This window comes from Tasmannia lanceolata, unplaced genomic scaffold, assembly GCF_043159265.1.
Source record: "Tasmannia lanceolata isolate RefF3 unplaced genomic scaffold, GAP_Taslan_0.1 ptg000008l, whole genome shotgun sequence".
NCBI classification, from domain to species: Eukaryota; Viridiplantae; Streptophyta; class Magnoliopsida; order Canellales; family Winteraceae; genus Tasmannia; species Tasmannia lanceolata.
This window is the reverse complement of record NW_027518685.1, coordinates 30,930,211-30,948,566: the sequence shown is the minus strand read 5'-3', so window position 1 is coordinate 30,948,566 and position 18,356 is coordinate 30,930,211. Positions and strand designations below refer to the sequence as shown.

The following is an 18,356-nucleotide window of genomic DNA, read 5'->3' as shown; positions in this document are numbered from 1 at the left end:
ATTGTTAGACTCTTTTCTTAATTGTCACCCCCAAGCCCTAAGTGCCATGAAGATGTGATTTGATTGGAATACCATGTAGGTCACCTCATGATGCTCTACTAGATCAAGGCTCACGATTTTAAGTACATATCTAATTGTGGGTTCCAAAAATTCATAATTAGCATTGATCATGACAATGATTGTTAGCCTACTCAAAGTTTTAATATGAGGCTATCAAATCATCGACTTATTTCGGTTGCTAAGGGAAATATGGACTCTCTAATGCCATATAGGCCACGAAAAAAGACTCCGGACAATGTTGGTTGCGTTGCGTCGAGACACTCCGGAGTTTGCTAGGTATTGTTTTGAAAATTTACCCTTGCAAGAAAGGTAGTTTGGTCATTTTACTTAGGGAGATGATAAATTCGCACCCCTGTAGGATCATTTGCACCCCTTTAACGTGAATTGATGTCAGAAAGCGTTAAAGTGTATTCACGTTACCCTTCTTTTTGACGTCAATTCAAGTTACAAGGGTGTGAATAATCCTACAAGGGGTGCGAATTTATCATCTCCCTTTACGTAAGGCAAGATTCAATCTTGACTAGTAAGGCCTTCGCCATTGTCTTCTTGTGCACATGATGTGATTTAGGTTGTCTCTAGCTCAATCAGTTGAGGCTTTGTTCCGCCGCCTCGAGGTCAAGGGTTCAATCCCAGCTTACCTACCAAAAAAATTTCTGGTTTTACTAACAATTCTCTTTTTTAAAAGGAAAAATACTTCTAAAACAGGCCAATTCTTTGTCTTCTTGCACACATGTCATGATGGAGGCTCGTCTTTTTTCCAAAACTGAATTCCGATTTTACTAAAAACTCTCTCTCTCTCTCTCTCTCTCTCTCTCTCTCTCTCTCTCTCTTGCACACTTGTCATGATGGAGGCTCTGTCTTTTTTTCCAAAACTGGATTCCGATTTTCCTAACAACTCTCTCTCTCTCTCTCTAAAGTGTTCTCATACAATTACAAAGCTTATTTTTCTAAAGAAAATTAAAGGGTGAGCATTGGCGCAATGGTAAGGTTGCACCATTAAAGGGTTTGAGTCACGAAAACGTCCCCAGACCCCGCAATGGCGGGAGCCTAGTGCACCGGGCTGCCCTTTATTTTAGTGTCATAGGGCATTCATTTGTTGGACCTATTTAGTGTTCCAAAGCATTCTTTTGTTGGTCCCACTGTACATTGGCCCTAGAAATGTACCATCATTTTTTAACCTTTTGGGCCATCCATTTTACCGCAACATAACAGAGTTGTGATCATCCAATGGAGATTATTTTTAACACAACCCATGGTGAGGTTCAACAAATGAATGGTTTAGATCATCCAAAAATATAGGTCCCACGTTTACCTTGGCCATAGTAGTTTTCCTAAGACTCCATTTCTTTTGAAGTAAAAATTATTTCCATAGGTTGATCCTAACCCTCTGATCTATATAGGGTTAGGATCAACCTATGGAAATGATTTTCTAGGCACAACCTATGTAGGCTGTGGCCCATCTAATGGACGGTTTGGATCATCGTATGGTGCGGGCCATACCGTACTTTTAATATAGTAAAGAGTTCCCTCATCAAAATACAGTAGTGCTGATAACATTTGCCAAAAATAAACGGAGTTTAAAACGGCGTTCGGTAGGCAGGGTACATTGTTAATTTCAAATAAAGATGAGGGTATTCTCGGACTTACAGAGTTTGTTTGGCAAAATAATAGAAAGTAGTCTAACTGTATCTTGGAAGTGAAAACAACTCCATTCCATTGTTTTCTGGATTCTTCCTTCTTCTTTGGGGTTGTTCTAAGGTTTGCGTACTTATATCCTCCTTTAATTTGTTTTTATATCTCTGTGTTTGATTTCTACCTTGTAGATAGTGAATATCATCAAATGAAAACTAAAATTGGTGAATCTAAATATTCTGTCTTGGATTTCTGAGCTATAATAAACAACTCAATATCTTCTTCTCCCTTTCAAATTTAAGGCCCTGTTTGGATTGCAAGAAAAACATTTCCATTGGAATTTTTTTTTTCTTTCCATGATTTCAAGGGGAATGATATGATTATGGTTAATTTAATTTACATGGGTATAATCATAAACTCAAGGTTTCTCTAAGCAAAAGTTGAATAGGGTTGGTTCAAGTTTTCTTTGTTCTTGAGTAATAAGAGTAGGATTTTTTTATTTTTTTTTGAGTTTGATTGTTTTTAAGCTTTCATGTTTTAGAAATTTGGTGTTGCAATGTTAGTTTTCATTGCTTTTGAGTATTGGATTTTAGGTGCTTTATAGCTCTAGTTTTGGGTACTGGATTTTTTTTTTTGGGTTGGTTGTGGGAGCTATTGGGTGGATTTTTTTTATTGTCCTTTATAAGCAGTATTAAGAAAGCTGGAATTTAAGAAAAATTATAGGTTGACCCTTTGATTTTCCTTCACTAAAGCTTCTTCAAAAAGAGCATATTATAATACTCCAAATCTAGCCTTTAATTTCAGGAATCTGACACTTTAAGATCTTTATTCCCCCTCCTTAAAATACTAAAAAAAATTGATTAAAATTGTCATAAATACCTCTCATATAGGATCTAGCAAGATCTAATCATCATTGTCAGATCAGATAACATGTGTATGGTATGGGTGGATCTTCTCTCTTCAATCCAAAAAAGATTGCAATCTCTGGTGTTGTTTGAATGTAGAGAACAATAGGTTTTTGCTCCCTCAAATCAACTGATCAAGATCCTCTATGATACCGTATAAACTTTGGTAGAAATATAAAGAAAAAGAAGAAATGAAGGGGGAAATGGAGAAGAAGAGCGAAAGAAAGAGGAAAATTGTGCAATATGTTGCATTCCAATTCACTTAGTGAGATAATACAGAAAAGGATAGATAAGCCCCTGAGTGTAAACCCCGAAAGAGAGAACATAAATAGTGATAGACTTATATTTGATCCTTAGGAAGCAACCTCACCCCCACACTTAGATAGGTGATTATATTAGTAGTTTTCCTACATATACTCCAATCAAAAGATTTATTGACTCACTAAGAGATAAATCTCAACCATACAATACTTGCTGCAACTAATACCATATGAATGAACAAATGAAAATTTTACTATGTTGTACATACACATTAGTTGTAAGCTGGTTTGTTTTTTCAATTGAATATAGATTAACAATACTAAATTGGTTTGCAATCATTAATGAAGTTTTTATGCTTAATTCCAATTTCGTTCAATTTTTTTGATATCATTTCACTGAAAAAGAAATAGAACAACCTTTTGTGGGAGACCAACTTTTTCCCCTTATTTTATTTTCCAAATGTTACTCAGTCCTCATGCGCTGCCCCTTCAGGACTTCCAAAGCATCTCCCTTTAAAATTCTCCTTATTCTATTTCCATCATGTCTTCTTTATCTAAGTTCCTTTTTTTTGACACGTGACCACAACTTGATGCATGTTATCTACATTGCACAGGAAACACACATATCATTTCATTTTGCTTCCATATATTGCCCAAGCAACATGCTAGTTTATTTTTATCCAGTTGGTCTTGGTGTCTTTTTCGTCTTCTGATTTTTTGTATACTTTTTTCTCTCAAGTCATTGGTTGATAAAGCACGCAGGTTTCTTTTTACATTCCTTTTGAATCTAGTAATACATTTTGAATTTATCTGGGATCTGCTCTTTTGTAGTATGGCTGCGGAAGATCCAGCTTCTGGATTTGAGATGACTTTTGATGCTGAATCTGCTCCATACGGAGCAGTTGTGCTTGGAGGAACTTTTGACCGGTTGCACAACGGTCATCACCACCTATTAAAGGTTTTGGGTTTTATCTTTGGCTTCCATCTTTTCTATTGATCTCATATTCTACTTGGATAGACTGCTAGAGAGGCGTTTTTTTCCTAATTCACTTCCATTGGATTTCGAATGGGATATTCAGATTGTGGAGTTAATTTAATTTGTTTGTTTGATTTTTTTTTCTTGGTGTGTCTTGATTGATCATCAGGCATCGGCAGAGTTGGCAAGATATCGAATTGTGGTTGGTGTCTGCTCAGGACCAATGTTGGTAAAGAAAGAGGTATGTTTTCTTATCATTTGACAATATTTTTAGTTAGTTCCTTGTTTGTAGTATGTTCATAATGGATGAAAAATGTGAAATGTGATTGTTCAATTTCTTTGCAGCTGGCACACTTAATTGAGCCTATTGAGTTGAGAATGAAGGCCGTTGAAGACTACATCAAGGTAAAGGTCCAAGAGCCATTTGTGTTGCATTACTTCATAATTATACATCTCCATAGTTTATCTCATGAAAAATTTTGCTTTGTTTCTTGAGTCCCTGCCACTCTTATAAAGGAATTTGAAACAGAAAAGAAAATGTGAGACCTGTTATTGCTCCAGCAAACTGCAAATAAAATTACGTAGTAGATTTCAAGTTATATGGACAAAAAACAGTGCTTTTGTAAGGTTAATGCAACCCACGTTTTCCTTCTAACAGGGTAAGTGACTTAATTTCATTCGACTCCCTTTGTTTTAAGGTCAATTTATTTAGGTGCCACAAACTTTAATAGAAGTTCAGGCATTGCATGATATGGATTGCAAGAATTGAAATGGCCCACCTTTTCATATTAGATTATGAATTTACAAGTTCATGAGTAGAATGAAAGAAGACAGATAAGTGCATGTGTCCTGTAGTTGTTCTGTCTCCATCTAGCCATTTACTTACATCTTAGAGTACATAAATCACATTCAGACTGAGAAACAAAATTGAGCAGTTTTCTTATATAAAGTTTACCATCAGTTCGGCTTCTTTAGAATTGGTTGGTGAGTTCTGTTAATGTGAATGTAGGCCACTGCAGGGAGAAGATCTATATGGTTGCCCATTTAATTTATTTATATTAGGAACCTTTTAATCAAAAGTACAGTCCTTGTTACCAATATCATCAAAGTTTCTGAGTTTTTCAGGCAATGATTTTCTTGCAGTATGGATGTACCTTGTTTTTGGGAACTTCTGGGCACCTTAGGGCATGTTTGGCATACGAAGATCAAATTTTCCAATTTTATAACTCATCTTTTAGGGCAAAACAAAATTCAGCTATAAAATTTTCATCAGAAAATCTCGAAAACAACAACACATGTTATGGCCGGCTCTTCTTTTCGTCGGAAATTTTTCTACCAAAATGGTTTTCACTTTGGATTTTGAAGGAATGAAGGGGGTTGAAGAGGGGAGAAGTAGAGGGGCATCTGTCGTCAGGTGCGCTCGGAATGAGATGAGTGTTATCTTTTATGCTTTAATGAAGAAGAAGGGAAATTTTTCATCAGAAAATCTCGAAAACAACAACCCAAGACCCATGATTTCTGAACCCGACATGGGGTATTTTCGGGTGGGGTCAGTGTAGGTCGGGTAAAAACCCGACCCAAGTTGCAACTTTAAGAACAATATGTCGAGGCATTTTGAGGTTGACAAGCATTTCAATATTTCATTAAGGAGAAGCTGAGTACCGGTCTTATAGAAAGAGAGAGGGTTTTTTTTGGTACGTAAGCTGGGATTGAACCTCCGACCTCCAGGTTGGACAGAAAGATATAGGGTTATAGTAGTTAGGGAAGAAGGGTTAATGTAGGTTAGGGTTACAAGATGACTTCACGACTAATTAGAATTGCAAGTTTGAGAGACTTAGAGTTTTACATGTTTTATTCATATAGATTTAATGTTGAGTTTTTAGGAAAAAGATCCATATATTTTTTATTTGACACTTGAGATGAGTTTTTAAGTTTTAATTACACTCCTTCTGCATTATCAAAAGGAGAAAAACACTCTTCTGGGAAAACAATAATCATCTAAATAGGAAGCATGCTCTTAATTAAGAGGAACGGTGCTTCCCCTAAATTTGGGAAGCGGGAAGAATTTATCTTCCGAAGCGAGCTTTCCACCCTACTAGAAAGCTTCCGATGACTATGATATCAACACCTGCCTATTATATTATTTTAGATTTCAATGACCATGGACCTATATATAGGAAAAAGAGTGTGCGGTCAACCGTATTAGCATTCCATGCGGTCGAAGAGAGAGGACGCTTCTCATTGGTTCTTCAAACGTGGATCCTTGGCGGAAATTAAAAGCCCTGAGAGTTCTCGAAAAGCGTTCTCTGCATGCCGTACCCATTGCAGAGATCTTATCTCCTTGAAAATGTTTGAAGCTGAAACCCTAGAAGAGAAAACCAGTGGAAAAGAAATACCTTCGCCCCCTTCTCTCTCTCTCTCTCCCTCAAGAAAAAGACGTCCGTCCCCTTTGGTGCTCTGCAAATCAGGTTAGTTTTTCTCAAAACTTTACTCTTTTTTCTCTATTTTTTTTTGCTGAAAATCATGTATGGGAGAGGGTTTCTTCTTTTTTTTTTTCTAACTTTACTCTCTCTCTCTCTCTCTCTCTGTGTGTGTGTGTAGGTTGTTATTTATTTTTACAAATGGTTTTGCTATTGATTGTCATCTGTAGACCTGGCAAAAGTGACCCGTGCCCGCGGGTCGACCCGACCCACCCGCAAATTTGCGGGCACGGGTCTAAGTTTTAGTGACCCGTGAAAAACTAACCCGCGGGTGACCCAACCCGCAAAAACACGGGTCGGGTCGGGTCAACCCGCGGGCACCCGCATTTTTACGTATTTTTTAATTTTTCTTCAGAATGTTATCAGCACTACTGTTTTTTCCGAGGGAACTCCTCACTTTATAAAAAGTACGGTATGGCCCGCACCATAGGATTATCCAAACCGTCCATTAGATGGGCCATAGCCTAAATAGGTTATGCCCCAAAATTATTTCCATTTGGTTGATTCTAACCCTCCGATCTGTAGAGGGTTAGGATCAACCCTATAACATTCAGATTGGAGGGTTAGGATCATCCTATGAAAATGATTTTTGGAGCATAACCTATTTAGGCTATGGCCCATCTAATCGACGGTTTGGATCATCCTATGGTGTGGGCCATACCATACTTTTAATAAAGTGAGAGTGCGCTTATAAGAAAACAGTATTGTGGATAACATTTCCTTCGGTTTTTTATTTTACAAGAATTTGCTACCAAACTTCTCCTATGGCAACTTCTCGGCATGTGGCCATCGTCGTGCAACGATGCGCACATGGCAAATGTTTCTAGCAAATATAAAAAACAAAAAAAAGTAATCATTACACCCAGAAAAGTAAAATAGCTAAATTATAAAGTTTTAAATGAAAAATTACCTAGAAATGTTTATAAAGTTCTAAAATTACGAAAAAAATACAAATAAAATATAAAAGGTTATGACAATTACGGAAAAAAACAGATGTGGTCAAATCGGATAATTATTACAATCCCATATATTTGCAGGTGACCCGCGGGTTGACCCGGCCCACCTGGGGGCCGCGCGGGTCACCTAAATTCTGACCCGCAAAAATGCGGGTCATTTCCTCACCCGACCCATGGACCCGCACCCGCATCACCTGCGGGTTGACCCGGCCCGACCCACCCGTTTGCCAGGTCTAGTCATCTGGGAGAGGGTTTCTTCTTCATTTTTTCATACTTATCTTCTTCTTCTTTTTCCCGTAATTGTCATAATGTTTGAATTTTCTTTGTAGCTTTTTTGGTACTTGTCATATCTTTGTACATCCTTTAGGTATTTTTTTCACAATTTTCCTACTTTCCTCCCATTTTTACGTAATTTTTCATTTAAAACTTAGGACTTTTGCCAATATTTGCAAAAATCCGTAATGATTACTACTTTTGCTATTATTTTTGCTAGCCACCTCTGCACAAATTGTACTGCTGCCCATCTTTGCAGCAAAGGATGGGCGAGAAGCCGAAAAGGGGCCTCGGAGAAGGTGGCTAGCAAATTTCTACACACAAAAATGGTTTATATGTCATCTTCTTCTTCTTATACTGTGTAAGCCGTTATAGTCCCTTGTTTTTCAAGAAGTACTGTACGGACCGCACTACAGGATGATCCAAACTGTCCATATGATGGGCCATAACGTAAATAGATTGTGCCCAAAAAATCATTTCCATAGGATGATCCCAAGCCTCAGATTTGTAAAGTAACTGCATATTATGGATACCTCTAGAGATCGGAGGGCTGGGATCATCCTACGGAAATGATTTTTTGGGCACAATCTATTTACGTTATTTCCCATCATATGGACGGTTTGGATCATCCAATAGTGCGGCCGTACACTACTTCTTGAAAAATAAGGGACTAAAGGGATGGCCTCTTATATTAGTTTTTCTAGATTGTGCCCAAAAAATCATTTCCATAGGATGATCCCAAGCCTCAGATTTGTAGAGTAACTGCATATTATGGATACCTCTAGAGATCGGAGGGCTGGGATCATCCTATGGAAATGATTTTTTGGGCACAACCTATTTACGTTATTTCCCATCGTATGGACGGTTTGGATCAACCAATAGTGCGGCTGTACAGTACTTCTTGAAAAATAAGGGACTATAAGGGCTTACATCATATAAAATCTCATGTCATGAGGCTTCAATTTGCTAATCAAGATGTTATGCGAAATGCGAGTCCTTGTTTTTGTGAAAATGTCGTCGATCTGCAAACACAAAAAAATATGGCAATGTGATCTATCATCTGGAATAGCATTGTTGGGTTTCATTCGCTAATGTGGTCTTGAAAGCATGCATTGTTTTTAAAGTGGAATGCTATTAGGAATCTAATTTGTCGGTTTCTTATTAAAATTCATTTCTTGGTGAAATCTAACATAGTTTTGTAGAATTAGTCTATCAGCTATTTCTTGTTTTGTATTTTGCTTGGTGTTGGGATTTCTTTTTTGTTACTATCTTAGTGAAAAACTAAAAATATCAAAATATGATAGTGCTAACTGCTGATATCATTTCCCCTTTATTTTATGGTCTCTCTATTTAGTATTATTCGAGTGGGATGGCTCAAGTCTCGAACAATAGTTTGTTGAGTTGGATCGATTGGTTGGAAAATGTCGAATTCATTAATCTTGGCATAGTAGGCGTACACAACTTACGCAATATTGCCTCTGTCCGTGTTGATTGGGGTTTGATTCGAGCTACAATAAGTGTTTGGGATCGTAACGTCCATGTGTTTCGTTTTGGAATGCAAGAGCTTTGTCCGACTCATGAAGATATTTGCACGATGCTTCACATTTTCCACGATGGTCCCATGTTCAAGCCTACTTTGAAGGACGGCTATGACAAGGCACTAAGCCATTTGATTGGCGTGCCGAAGAAGTCTCTAAGTCACTACCGTGATTCGAGTAGTATCTTCATTCCTAAGCTAGTGGAAGCCTTTTCAGCTAATAGACATCTGAATCAGGAGTATCGTCGTTGCAGTCAAAATGCCTTAGCACTATGTGTATATTCAGTTTTTCTCTTTCCAGGTCGATCAAAGTCGTCAGACTTGATCCCATTATATTTTATAGACTTGGTTGATCAAGTTCGTAAAGGTGCAAATCTAGCGCCTACTGTCTTGGCCGAACTTTTTGATAGCTTAGATACTGCTCGGTTGTCTCCACATTCTGACTTCCTGGGAAGTTCCGTCATTCTTTACGTAAGTATCAGATTATTTATGAAACAATGCTGGTGTGCTTGATTATGGATAATTATTCCTGACTTTTGTTTTTATTTAGGTCTGGTTAGTGGACAAACTACGAATTTTGGGCCCACCACCTGTGTCGAGACCAAGCCCCTGGATGAGGAGTTTTAATACTAGGGAGGTGTTGGTTTCATTCGATGACCCCTTTAGTTGGGCTATATGGCTTCAGGGTTGCAAAAGTACAGATATTGAATGGACTCTTCCATGGTCGCCGATTCCCTCTGCAGTCCTTGCGACTTTTGGTCATAACTGCATTCGTATAATGGGTTTCAAGAGCACTTCCTTTTCCCTCCCTCAGCGGATCCTACGACAGTACTATGGAGCCCAACATCACATAGCTACGATGGATGTTACGGTGGCCGACTCCTTTCGTCCTCAACCCTTGAACACGAGGAGAGTGAATGCGATTGCTCAAGATTGGAATCTGCGATCCATTGTCACCCTTGTAGAGGAAAACACCTCTGCCCAAGGAGAGGTCAGAGATTATTTCTGGGAATGGCTCGGGACTGGTGAGTCAAGTGATGCTTCTGGGAGCGGTGCGAGGGCGTAATTGATCATTGTTGTCTATTTGATGATATATTTTGGTTGAAGGTTATTAGTTCTATGTAATGGTTAATTACAATGTTCTATTAATATGATTATGAATCAGTGTTTTGACGGATTGTTCACTTATGTAATGGGTTGTTAACTTACTGAGCGTACCCGTCGAATGCAAAATACCCTCGGGAAATCCCACGTAAGACGGTCTGTTGGATAATCCAATAGATTCGACACTGCGCACGGGATACCCAACCCTGACCCTACCACTGAACGTACCCCTGCAACCCTACTTTCAGACACAGTAGAAAATATCTATAATATTTTACAATTTCTTATTATCCTGATGGGCCATGTATATGTTGCATTTTTAGGTATAAAAAATGGACCCATCTATTGACGAAGTACATTCAAATGGTTTAATTGAGTGTGACAATGGGTTTAATCTCAACGATGTTAATTTAGTATGGGATGGGAATATAATTGACGTTAATGACGGGGTGAATCTCAATGATGATGATCTACAATGGGAGACTACTGATGGGAAAGACGGAGATGAGGGTTGTAGTCATACAGTTACTACTCCCAACAAGGTTGCCGGTGAGGATAGTATTGTGACTATGCCGTTTGAGGATCAGGTTTTTCAAACTTGGGAAGCTGCATATGAGTTCTACAATGCTTATGCATATGCTACTGGTTTTGGACTACGAAAATCTAGCACTACCATATCAAATTTAATAAAGACGGTGATATCGAGAATGTTTGTATGTAACAAAGAGGGAGAGAAAAAGGATAAGGAGAAGAGAGATGATGTTCAGGAGTTGAGGGAGCGTCGCCTTGCCAGAATGAATTGTAAAGCAAGGATGATCATCAAATTGAGAGATAAACAGTGGAAAGTTACAACTTTTGACGACACCAACCCACCTTGGTGTTCTCCTCTTACTTTTTAGTGAAATTTTAAATTGAATTTGATTTGGGTTTTTAGAAATTTGATTCGAGAAAAACTAATGGAATAATAAACTAGAAGAGGAGAATCAGAATAGAGAAAAACTAACATAGAGGCCATCTTCTCTCTTTTTTTCTCAGCGGCCAATTCATAATACTGTACGGCCGCACTATTGGATGATCCAAACTGTCCATACGATGGGAAATAACGTAAATAGGTTGTGCCCAAAAAATCATTTCCATAGGATGATCCCAGCCCTCCGATCTCTAGAGGTATCCATAATATGCAGTTACTCTACAAATCTGAGGCTTGGGATCATCCTATGGAAATGATTTTTTGGGCACAATCTAGAAAAACTAATATAAGAGGCCATCCCTTTAGTCCCTTATTTTTCAAGAAGTAGTGTACGGCCGCACTATTGGATGATCCAAACCGTCCATATGATGGGAAATAACGTAAATAGATTGTGCCCAAAAAATCATTTCCGTAGGATGATCCCAGCCCTCCGATCTCTAGAGGTATCCATAATATGCAGTTACTTTACAAATCTGAGGCTTGGGATCATCCTATGGAAATGATTTTTTGGGCACAATCTATTTACGTTATGGCCCATCATATGGACGGTTTGGATCATCCTGTAGTGCGGTCCGTACAGTACTTCTTTAAAAACAAGGGACTATAACGGCTTACACAGTATAAGAAGAAGAAGATGACATATAAACCATTTTTGTGTGTAGAAATTTGCTAGCCACCTTCTCCGAGGCCCCTTTTCGGCTTCTCGCCCATCCTTTGCTGCAAAGATGGGCAGCAGTACAATTTGTGCAGAGGTGGCTAACAAAAATAATAGCAAAAGTAGTAATCATTACGGATTTTTGCAAATATTGGCAAAAGTCCTAAGTTTTAAATGAAAAATTACGTAAAAATGGGAGGAAAGTAGGAAAATTATGAAATAAATACCTAAAGGATGTACAAAGATATGACAAGTACCAAAAAAGCTACAAAGAAAATTCAAACATTATGACAATTACGGGAAAAAGAAGAAGAAGATAAGTATGAAAAAATGAAGAAGAAACCCTCTCCCAGATGACAATCAATAGCAAAACCATTTGTAAAAATAAATAACAACCCACAGACACAGAGAGAGAGAGAGAGAGAGAGAGAGAGAGAGAGATAGAGAGAGAGAGAAGAAGAAGAAACTCTCTCCCATACATGATTTTCAGCAAAAAAAAAAAAAATAGAGAAAAAAGAGTAAAGTTTTGAGAAAAACTAACCTGATTTGCAGAGCACCGAAGGGGACGGAAGTCTTTTTCTTGAGGGAGAAAGAGAGAGAGAGAAGAGGGCGGATGTATTTCTTTTCCACTGGTTTTCTCTTCTAGGGTTTCAGCTTCAAACATTTTCAAGGAGATAAGATCTCTGAAATGGGTACGGCATGCAGAGAACGCTTTTCGAGAACTCTCAGGGCTTTTAATTTCCGCCAAGGACCCACGTTTGAAGAACCAATGAGAAGCGTCCTCTCTCTTCGACCGCATGGAATGCTAATACGGTTGGCCGCACACTCTTTTTCCTCTCTCTCTCTCTCTCTCTCTCTCTCTATATATATATATATATATATATAGGAATAAGATTGTACGCTCGACCGTACCTAAAGTTAGGTACGGTAGAGTGCCAAATCACATGGGTCCCCCATTTTTGGTAGGCATCTAAACCATTCATTTGCAAGGCCCCATCATAGATAGGATGCATACCAAAAATCAGCTCCATAGGATCATCCTAACCCATCCATTTGTGGAGGCCAAAATGGACAGACAGTGTTTGTCCACAAATCTGCCCATTTTGGCCTCCAGTTTTGGAGGGGTTAGGATAATTCAATGGTGCTGATTTTTGGTATGCACCCTATCTATGATGGGGCCTTGCAAATGAATGGTTTAGATGCCCACCAAAAATGGGGGACCCATGTGATTTGGCACTCTACCGTACCTAACTTTAGGTACGGTCGAGCATACAATCCTTTTCCTCATATATATATATAGGCTTTTGATATTTGCACTGGCATGTTTTAAACTCAACTTGTCTTTTTCTGTTTTAATTGGCTTCTGAGAGCTTTTTGGGAACTGCAATAACCTTTGACAGCTGTTTAAATAATAGAAGGCAAGAGAAGTTAGTTCAATTATTAAAACATGGTAATGCCAAACTCCCAATATCAGTAGCCATAATTTATTGCCAGTATACATGCGTTCAAGAACCAAAGACATGCTTCAATTGACTACTGGTGCATATTTAAGCTATATCTGGAAATATAATAAGATTTTTATTGGGGTGCAAATATAATAAGATATTATTGGTGTTTGTGCCTTTGTGGATACTATTTTCATAATATTTTTTGGGTGATGATATTTTCAAACACCCCCCCCCCCCCCCCCCCCCCCCCCTTATAACGTGATTTGACATAAAGTTGCCCACTTTTCATGTCAAATCAGGTTATAAGGGGGATGTGCACGTAATGCAGCGGGTGAAAATATCATCTCCCTATTTTTTGGTTATGACATTTATTTACATTGTTGTTTCCCTGGACATGGTTGTAGTCTGTTAAACCTGGATTGACAGTGCATGTGGAACCCATTACGGATCCTTTTGGCCCCTCAATTGTTGATGAAAAGTTGGATGCTATTATCGTCAGGTAACTTTTACAACTTCATCATATGTTGGAAGTTTTCTTCTTGTTTTTTCAGGGCTCTTAAAAGCATCGTTCTTCTCCCTAAGTATTTTAGTCATTGCATTATAAGTAGTAGTTAATGCAACGAAAGAAAAGTAGTGGTTAATTGGTGACATTTTACTAACCTTGAATTTAAGGAGTTACTTCTAATCAAGAGTGGTCATTGCTGTTGGGGTCGTTTTGCATGGAGATGGCAATATCCTGGATAGCCATCCCATGGAACAGTGAGGCTTCCGAGCTTTGCAATGGTTTCACAGTGAGGGAATGACATCGGTAAGGGGAATAGCAATGATCAGAGTTCGGCAGTTTTCGGTCATTGCATTGAGGGAGTATTGTTGGTAAGGGGCTGTTGCCTGGGTTTCCTGGGTAGCCTGGTTTTCCGGGGTTGGAAGCCAGCTGTTCCAGGGGATGGCTATCCATGATATTGCCATCCCCGTACCGAACAGCCCCATTAGGTATTAGCATTTCACAACCATGAAACTGAAGCAAAGATTACATACTAGGGAAGGAGTGTGATGATTGATATTTAACTCATGATCCTATAATCAAAGTTTTGTGGTTAGGTTTTAATCCGAATGGTACATTGCTAAAAGGGTTATTTTGGTGCTTTTGCTATGTACTTTCACACGTTTTACTCACTGGGGTAGCTTTCATTTTTTGTAGCTTGCAAAGGACATATCATATATTTATGTTCTTGTGTGTCAGAGTTAAGGAAATCATTCTCAAGTTTGTGGCCCCATTAACAATGTATTAAAATTGAAGTGTGTGAGATAAGGGGAGCCATAGTTAATTCTCAGTTGTGATCACATCGGTATCAATTGCAATGAACACATAGGGTTGTCCAAATTATCTCATCTGTGTTAAGTAATGAGGTTATTATTTATCAACTACATATCCTTGTTTAGACATAGGAAGATGATGTAACACAGTTACGATATCTTGTGGTTAGGGAATATTTTTTACAGTTTCATACTTAGATCAAGCAATCTGCACTTGATATCATAAAAAAGGAACAAAATCGTGTAGCAGTTGGTGTCAGAGTATGGATCTATCATGGTGTGGAACTTGTATTGTGGTATGATCGTGATTTACTTTTGTTAGCTTTAAACTATGCACTCGATATTCACATATTTTACATATGTTTTGCACAAAAGTGCATGCTTGTCAGTAATTTTATCGCATTTGTCTGATGGTTTGCTAAAAATAATTTTATCTCATTAACTCATTTATGTAAGCCATGTTTGTGGTTATTCATATAATGATTTGCTAAAAATAGTTACAAAATGTTTAAAATTGCTGTTTTTGGTTTGTCTCTCATGCCCACAAAGACAGTATGGAGCTAAATTGCATATTATCTCGTTGGGTAAAGCTGAGGCTTTTTATTTCCTCTAGGACTTTCCACACAAGCTAGGTGGGTGAAGGTTTTATTTTATGGTCGCAACAACCCATGGGATCTTTGACAACACGTGTGGCGTGGGTTGTTTGGGGGGGGGGGGGGGGGGTGTGGGCAATGGCCACGCCCATGCTATAGTGGGTGAGACTCAACTCAACTTAGCCTTTGTCCCAACTAGTTGGGGTCGGCTAATGAATCCTTTAGAAAATTTTCATGAAGAAGGTGAAAGGATCTACTCGGCTCAAATTTACTAAGTCTAATCCCGACACTAGTTGGGTTCGTCTACATGGATCATTTTCTTCCATTCTATCCTATCCAAGGTCATGTTCTCTGTTATGTTCCTAACCCTCAAGTCTTTCCTCACTATTTCTACCCAAGTTGTTTTCGGTAGGGGTGTTCATTATTCGGTTATAACCGAATAACCGAACCGAACCGAACCGAATTAGTTTGGTTGGTTCGGTTCGGTTTTTTCCCTTTGCGGTTCCGTTTTTTTTTTTTTTTTTGGAAATTCAGTTGTTCGTGTTCGGGTTCGGTTATCTCAAAAAAAATCGGTTAACCGAAATTATGGATAAAAACCATTATTTTTTCAAAAAAAGTGCTATATAGGCACTCCGTAGGATGATCAAAACCTTCAATTTGATTGATCACAACTTAATTAGGTTGTGCTCAAAAAATCATTTCGATAGGATGATCCTAGCCCTCCAATCCAAACCAAGATTTTACTTTTTTTTCCTCTTTTTCTCCCACTATTCGGTTATTCCGTTATAACTAACCGAATAACCGAATTTTTAATCGGTTCGGATTCGGTTATCAAATTTCGGTCTATTCGGTTCGGTTATAACCGAACGAACACCCCTAGTTTTCGGTCTGCCCCTACCTCTGTTTCCAGTCTGCCCCTGAGTGGGTGAGACAAAATTTAAATTTTTCTAAGGTGGCTTCCAATGTGGTGGGTCTGTCCCTTTTCCTATTTTAGGACTGTGATTTCATTCTCCTGGCTCAAAATGTGAAAATGACCGACTGTTGTAAGAATTAAAGCATACGGACATATGGAAAATACGACGGTTGGGAATCTCCTACTTTCCAAGAACAAGTTGTGGAATGGAACTTGGTATATGATTCTGTATGGACTTCTTTAAGCTTCTATTTAGCTTCTGACTGTGAAGCATTATATGACATAGATTTGTGATAGTATCACCCATTTCCATTTGTGTTCAGCAAAGAAACGTTCGGTGGTGGATTATCAGTCAACAAGCGGCGAGCTGAGAAAGGCCTGCCGCAATTGAAGGTCTGTGTTGCTTCTTTTGCCTTATCTTTTCCCTCAAATCAACTTACTTTGTATGCCTTTACCAAAATTCCATTACATTGGTGAAATTCTAATGAATCCATGTATAATTATCCCTTTTACTATGAGAACAGACATCTGACAACGCAAAAATTTCTATATCAATATCAAAGCTATGATTTTGAAGAGCCATCTTGATGTACATTCTCTTATGCCCTAAATTTGAGTCCAATAATCAGTTTTGGACTCACAATTCGTTCTCAAAATCCAAAACAAACAAGGCATTATGTAAATCGAAAGAAGGCTGGTAGTCTGTTTAGAGCATGATGACATTTGTGGTCTGCCTGGTCCCCACCGGTAACAGCAGTTGCTTTGTGAAATGATACAATTCACGCTACTTCAACTATTTGGTGCAGGCAACCACAAATTCCATCATGCTCTATACTGACCACTAGGCCACTAATCTAGGATGAAATGGGAGACAAGATAATATCAAGATCGTGGTTTTTGTTACTGATATTAGGCTTGAAATTGTGTCTCACTATTCAAAGAACATATCTTTATGTAAGATTGTTACCAGAAGTTCCTTAGAAAAACACTTCAAGGGCATGCATGGCTTTCTCTGCGAGACGTTGCCACTACATATAATAAAACTAGAATTACTGTCATGACATATTGCTATTTTTGTATCATGGGTTAGTAAGTTGTTAGACTTGGGTGGTTAATTTTTTCTCATCTGTATCTTTTCAGATTGAGGTGGTTGATCTTTTATCTGAAGAAATGAGTGGGGAAAAGCTGAGCTCAACTACATTAAGAAGACTTGAGGCTGAAAAATCCACACAGCAGGAGCAACCAATGAGCTTAAAGAGATAGCATGTCTAGTTCTGGTGCATGGTTATCTGGTGAGCAAAGAGAAATTGAATGATAATAAGCAAATGAAGCACACGACGAGGATTTGTAGAACATGCACATTGTAGTTTTTCCTTCTCATGATCTGTCTCACATGACACACCATGACTACCAGATGCTTCAACCCATCTTGATGGTTCAGGGTTGGAGTTGCAAAGCCACGAAACCTGGATTCTTGTTAATGGGACCCAGTAAAAATGGTGACATTGCTCTCTTTGTTTGAAGGTTTGTCTTTACTGTTTTTTGTTCTCTTTCTTTTTGTGGTTTTGTTTTTTGTATAGGGCTCTGTCCCTCCAATAATGAAGCACTTGTTCAGATAAAAAGAAAAAAAAACATATGCAGCCTTTCTACAAGCACTACACAGAAAGAAGTGGGTATTGCTCGTAAAGTGAAATTGCTTTGCTTCTGTTTGTAGTGCAAAGCAGAAAAAAAAAAAAAACGGTTGTAAGGATGCCCCTATTGATCCTTATCTATCATTTCTCTATAGATATCTATAGATAATGTGATCAACTTAGCCAATTGCCAGTCATTAAGATGGCAAATTAGCTACTTTGATCACTTCTGGGGGTTTTTGGTTTGCAGATAGTAGAGTTAGAATAGCAGGGATTATGGAATCCTGTGTTATCCATTGTTTGGTTGCAGATTTAGGGTGGGTTTGGACTGTTTTCGCTTTCGTGTGCCCTTAAAAAAAAACAGCTGCAAGGGAGCCCCCATTGTATCTACATCACCAAAGTCCATTAATTATTCACTTGTTTTTACATTAATTATTTCTGATTTATTTCTTTCCTTTGAAAATGGGGCAGGTGATGGCAATCTCATTCATCTAAGTATAATAGTTTAGGATATGTTATCCCACCATAAATTGGAAGAAATTGTGAATGTGCTTTAGGTTGACAGAAACATAGCATTTGCCATTTAGGCCCTGCTTGGGTGCAGGAATTTTCTGGAAAAAGGTTGGAAAGGAAAAATATTTCTTAAATT

General features: G+C 38.3%; 2 protein-coding genes across 2 annotated transcripts; both read left to right on the top strand.

The window, feature by feature from the left end:
• Positions 1-1,696: 1,696 nt before the first annotated feature.
• Positions 1,697-17,728, top strand: LOC143885170 (phosphopantetheine adenylyltransferase 1-like). The gene is made up of 7 exons (XM_077389205.1): positions 1,697-1,818; positions 3,689-3,815; positions 4,003-4,074; positions 4,179-4,238; positions 13,661-13,755; positions 16,400-16,469; positions 17,217-17,728. The coding sequence occupies exons 2-7, from the start codon at positions 3,690-3,692 to the stop codon at positions 17,337-17,339; spliced, it is 546 nt and encodes a 181-aa protein (XP_077245320.1). The 5' UTR covers positions 1,697-1,818; position 3,689; the 3' UTR covers positions 17,340-17,728.
• Positions 8,431-11,276, top strand: LOC143883561 (serine/threonine-protein phosphatase 7 long form homolog). The gene is made up of 2 exons (XM_077386899.1): positions 8,431-9,550; positions 9,630-11,276. Exons 1-2 carry the CDS (start codon positions 8,912-8,914, stop codon positions 10,143-10,145), a joined length of 1,155 nt encoding a protein of 384 aa, XP_077243014.1. The 5' UTR covers positions 8,431-8,911; the 3' UTR covers positions 10,146-11,276.
• Positions 17,729-18,356: the final 628 nt, after the last annotated feature.

What these genes read in the sequence shown, in the direction of transcription:
- LOC143883561 (XM_077386899.1), top strand. Translation starts at nt 8,912, where the DNA reads ATGGCTCAAGTCTCGAACAATAGTTTGTTGAGTTGGATCGATTGGTTG. An exon ending in GAAGTTCCGTCATTCTTTAC is followed by an intron (nt 9,551 to 9,629) that starts GTAAGTATCAGA and finishes GTTTTTATTTAG; the next exon opens with GTCTGGTTAGTGGACAAACT.
- LOC143885170 (XM_077389205.1), top strand. Translation starts at nt 3,690, where the DNA reads ATGGCTGCGGAAGATCCAGCTTCTGGATTTGAGATGACTTTTGATGCT. An exon ending in GTCATCACCACCTATTAAAG is followed by an intron (nt 3,816 to 4,002) that starts GTTTTGGGTTTT and finishes ATTGATCATCAG; the next exon opens with GCATCGGCAGAGTTGGCAAG. An exon ending in AAGGCCTGCCGCAATTGAAG is followed by an intron (nt 16,470 to 17,216) that starts GTCTGTGTTGCT and finishes GTATCTTTTCAG; the next exon opens with ATTGAGGTGGTTGATCTTTT.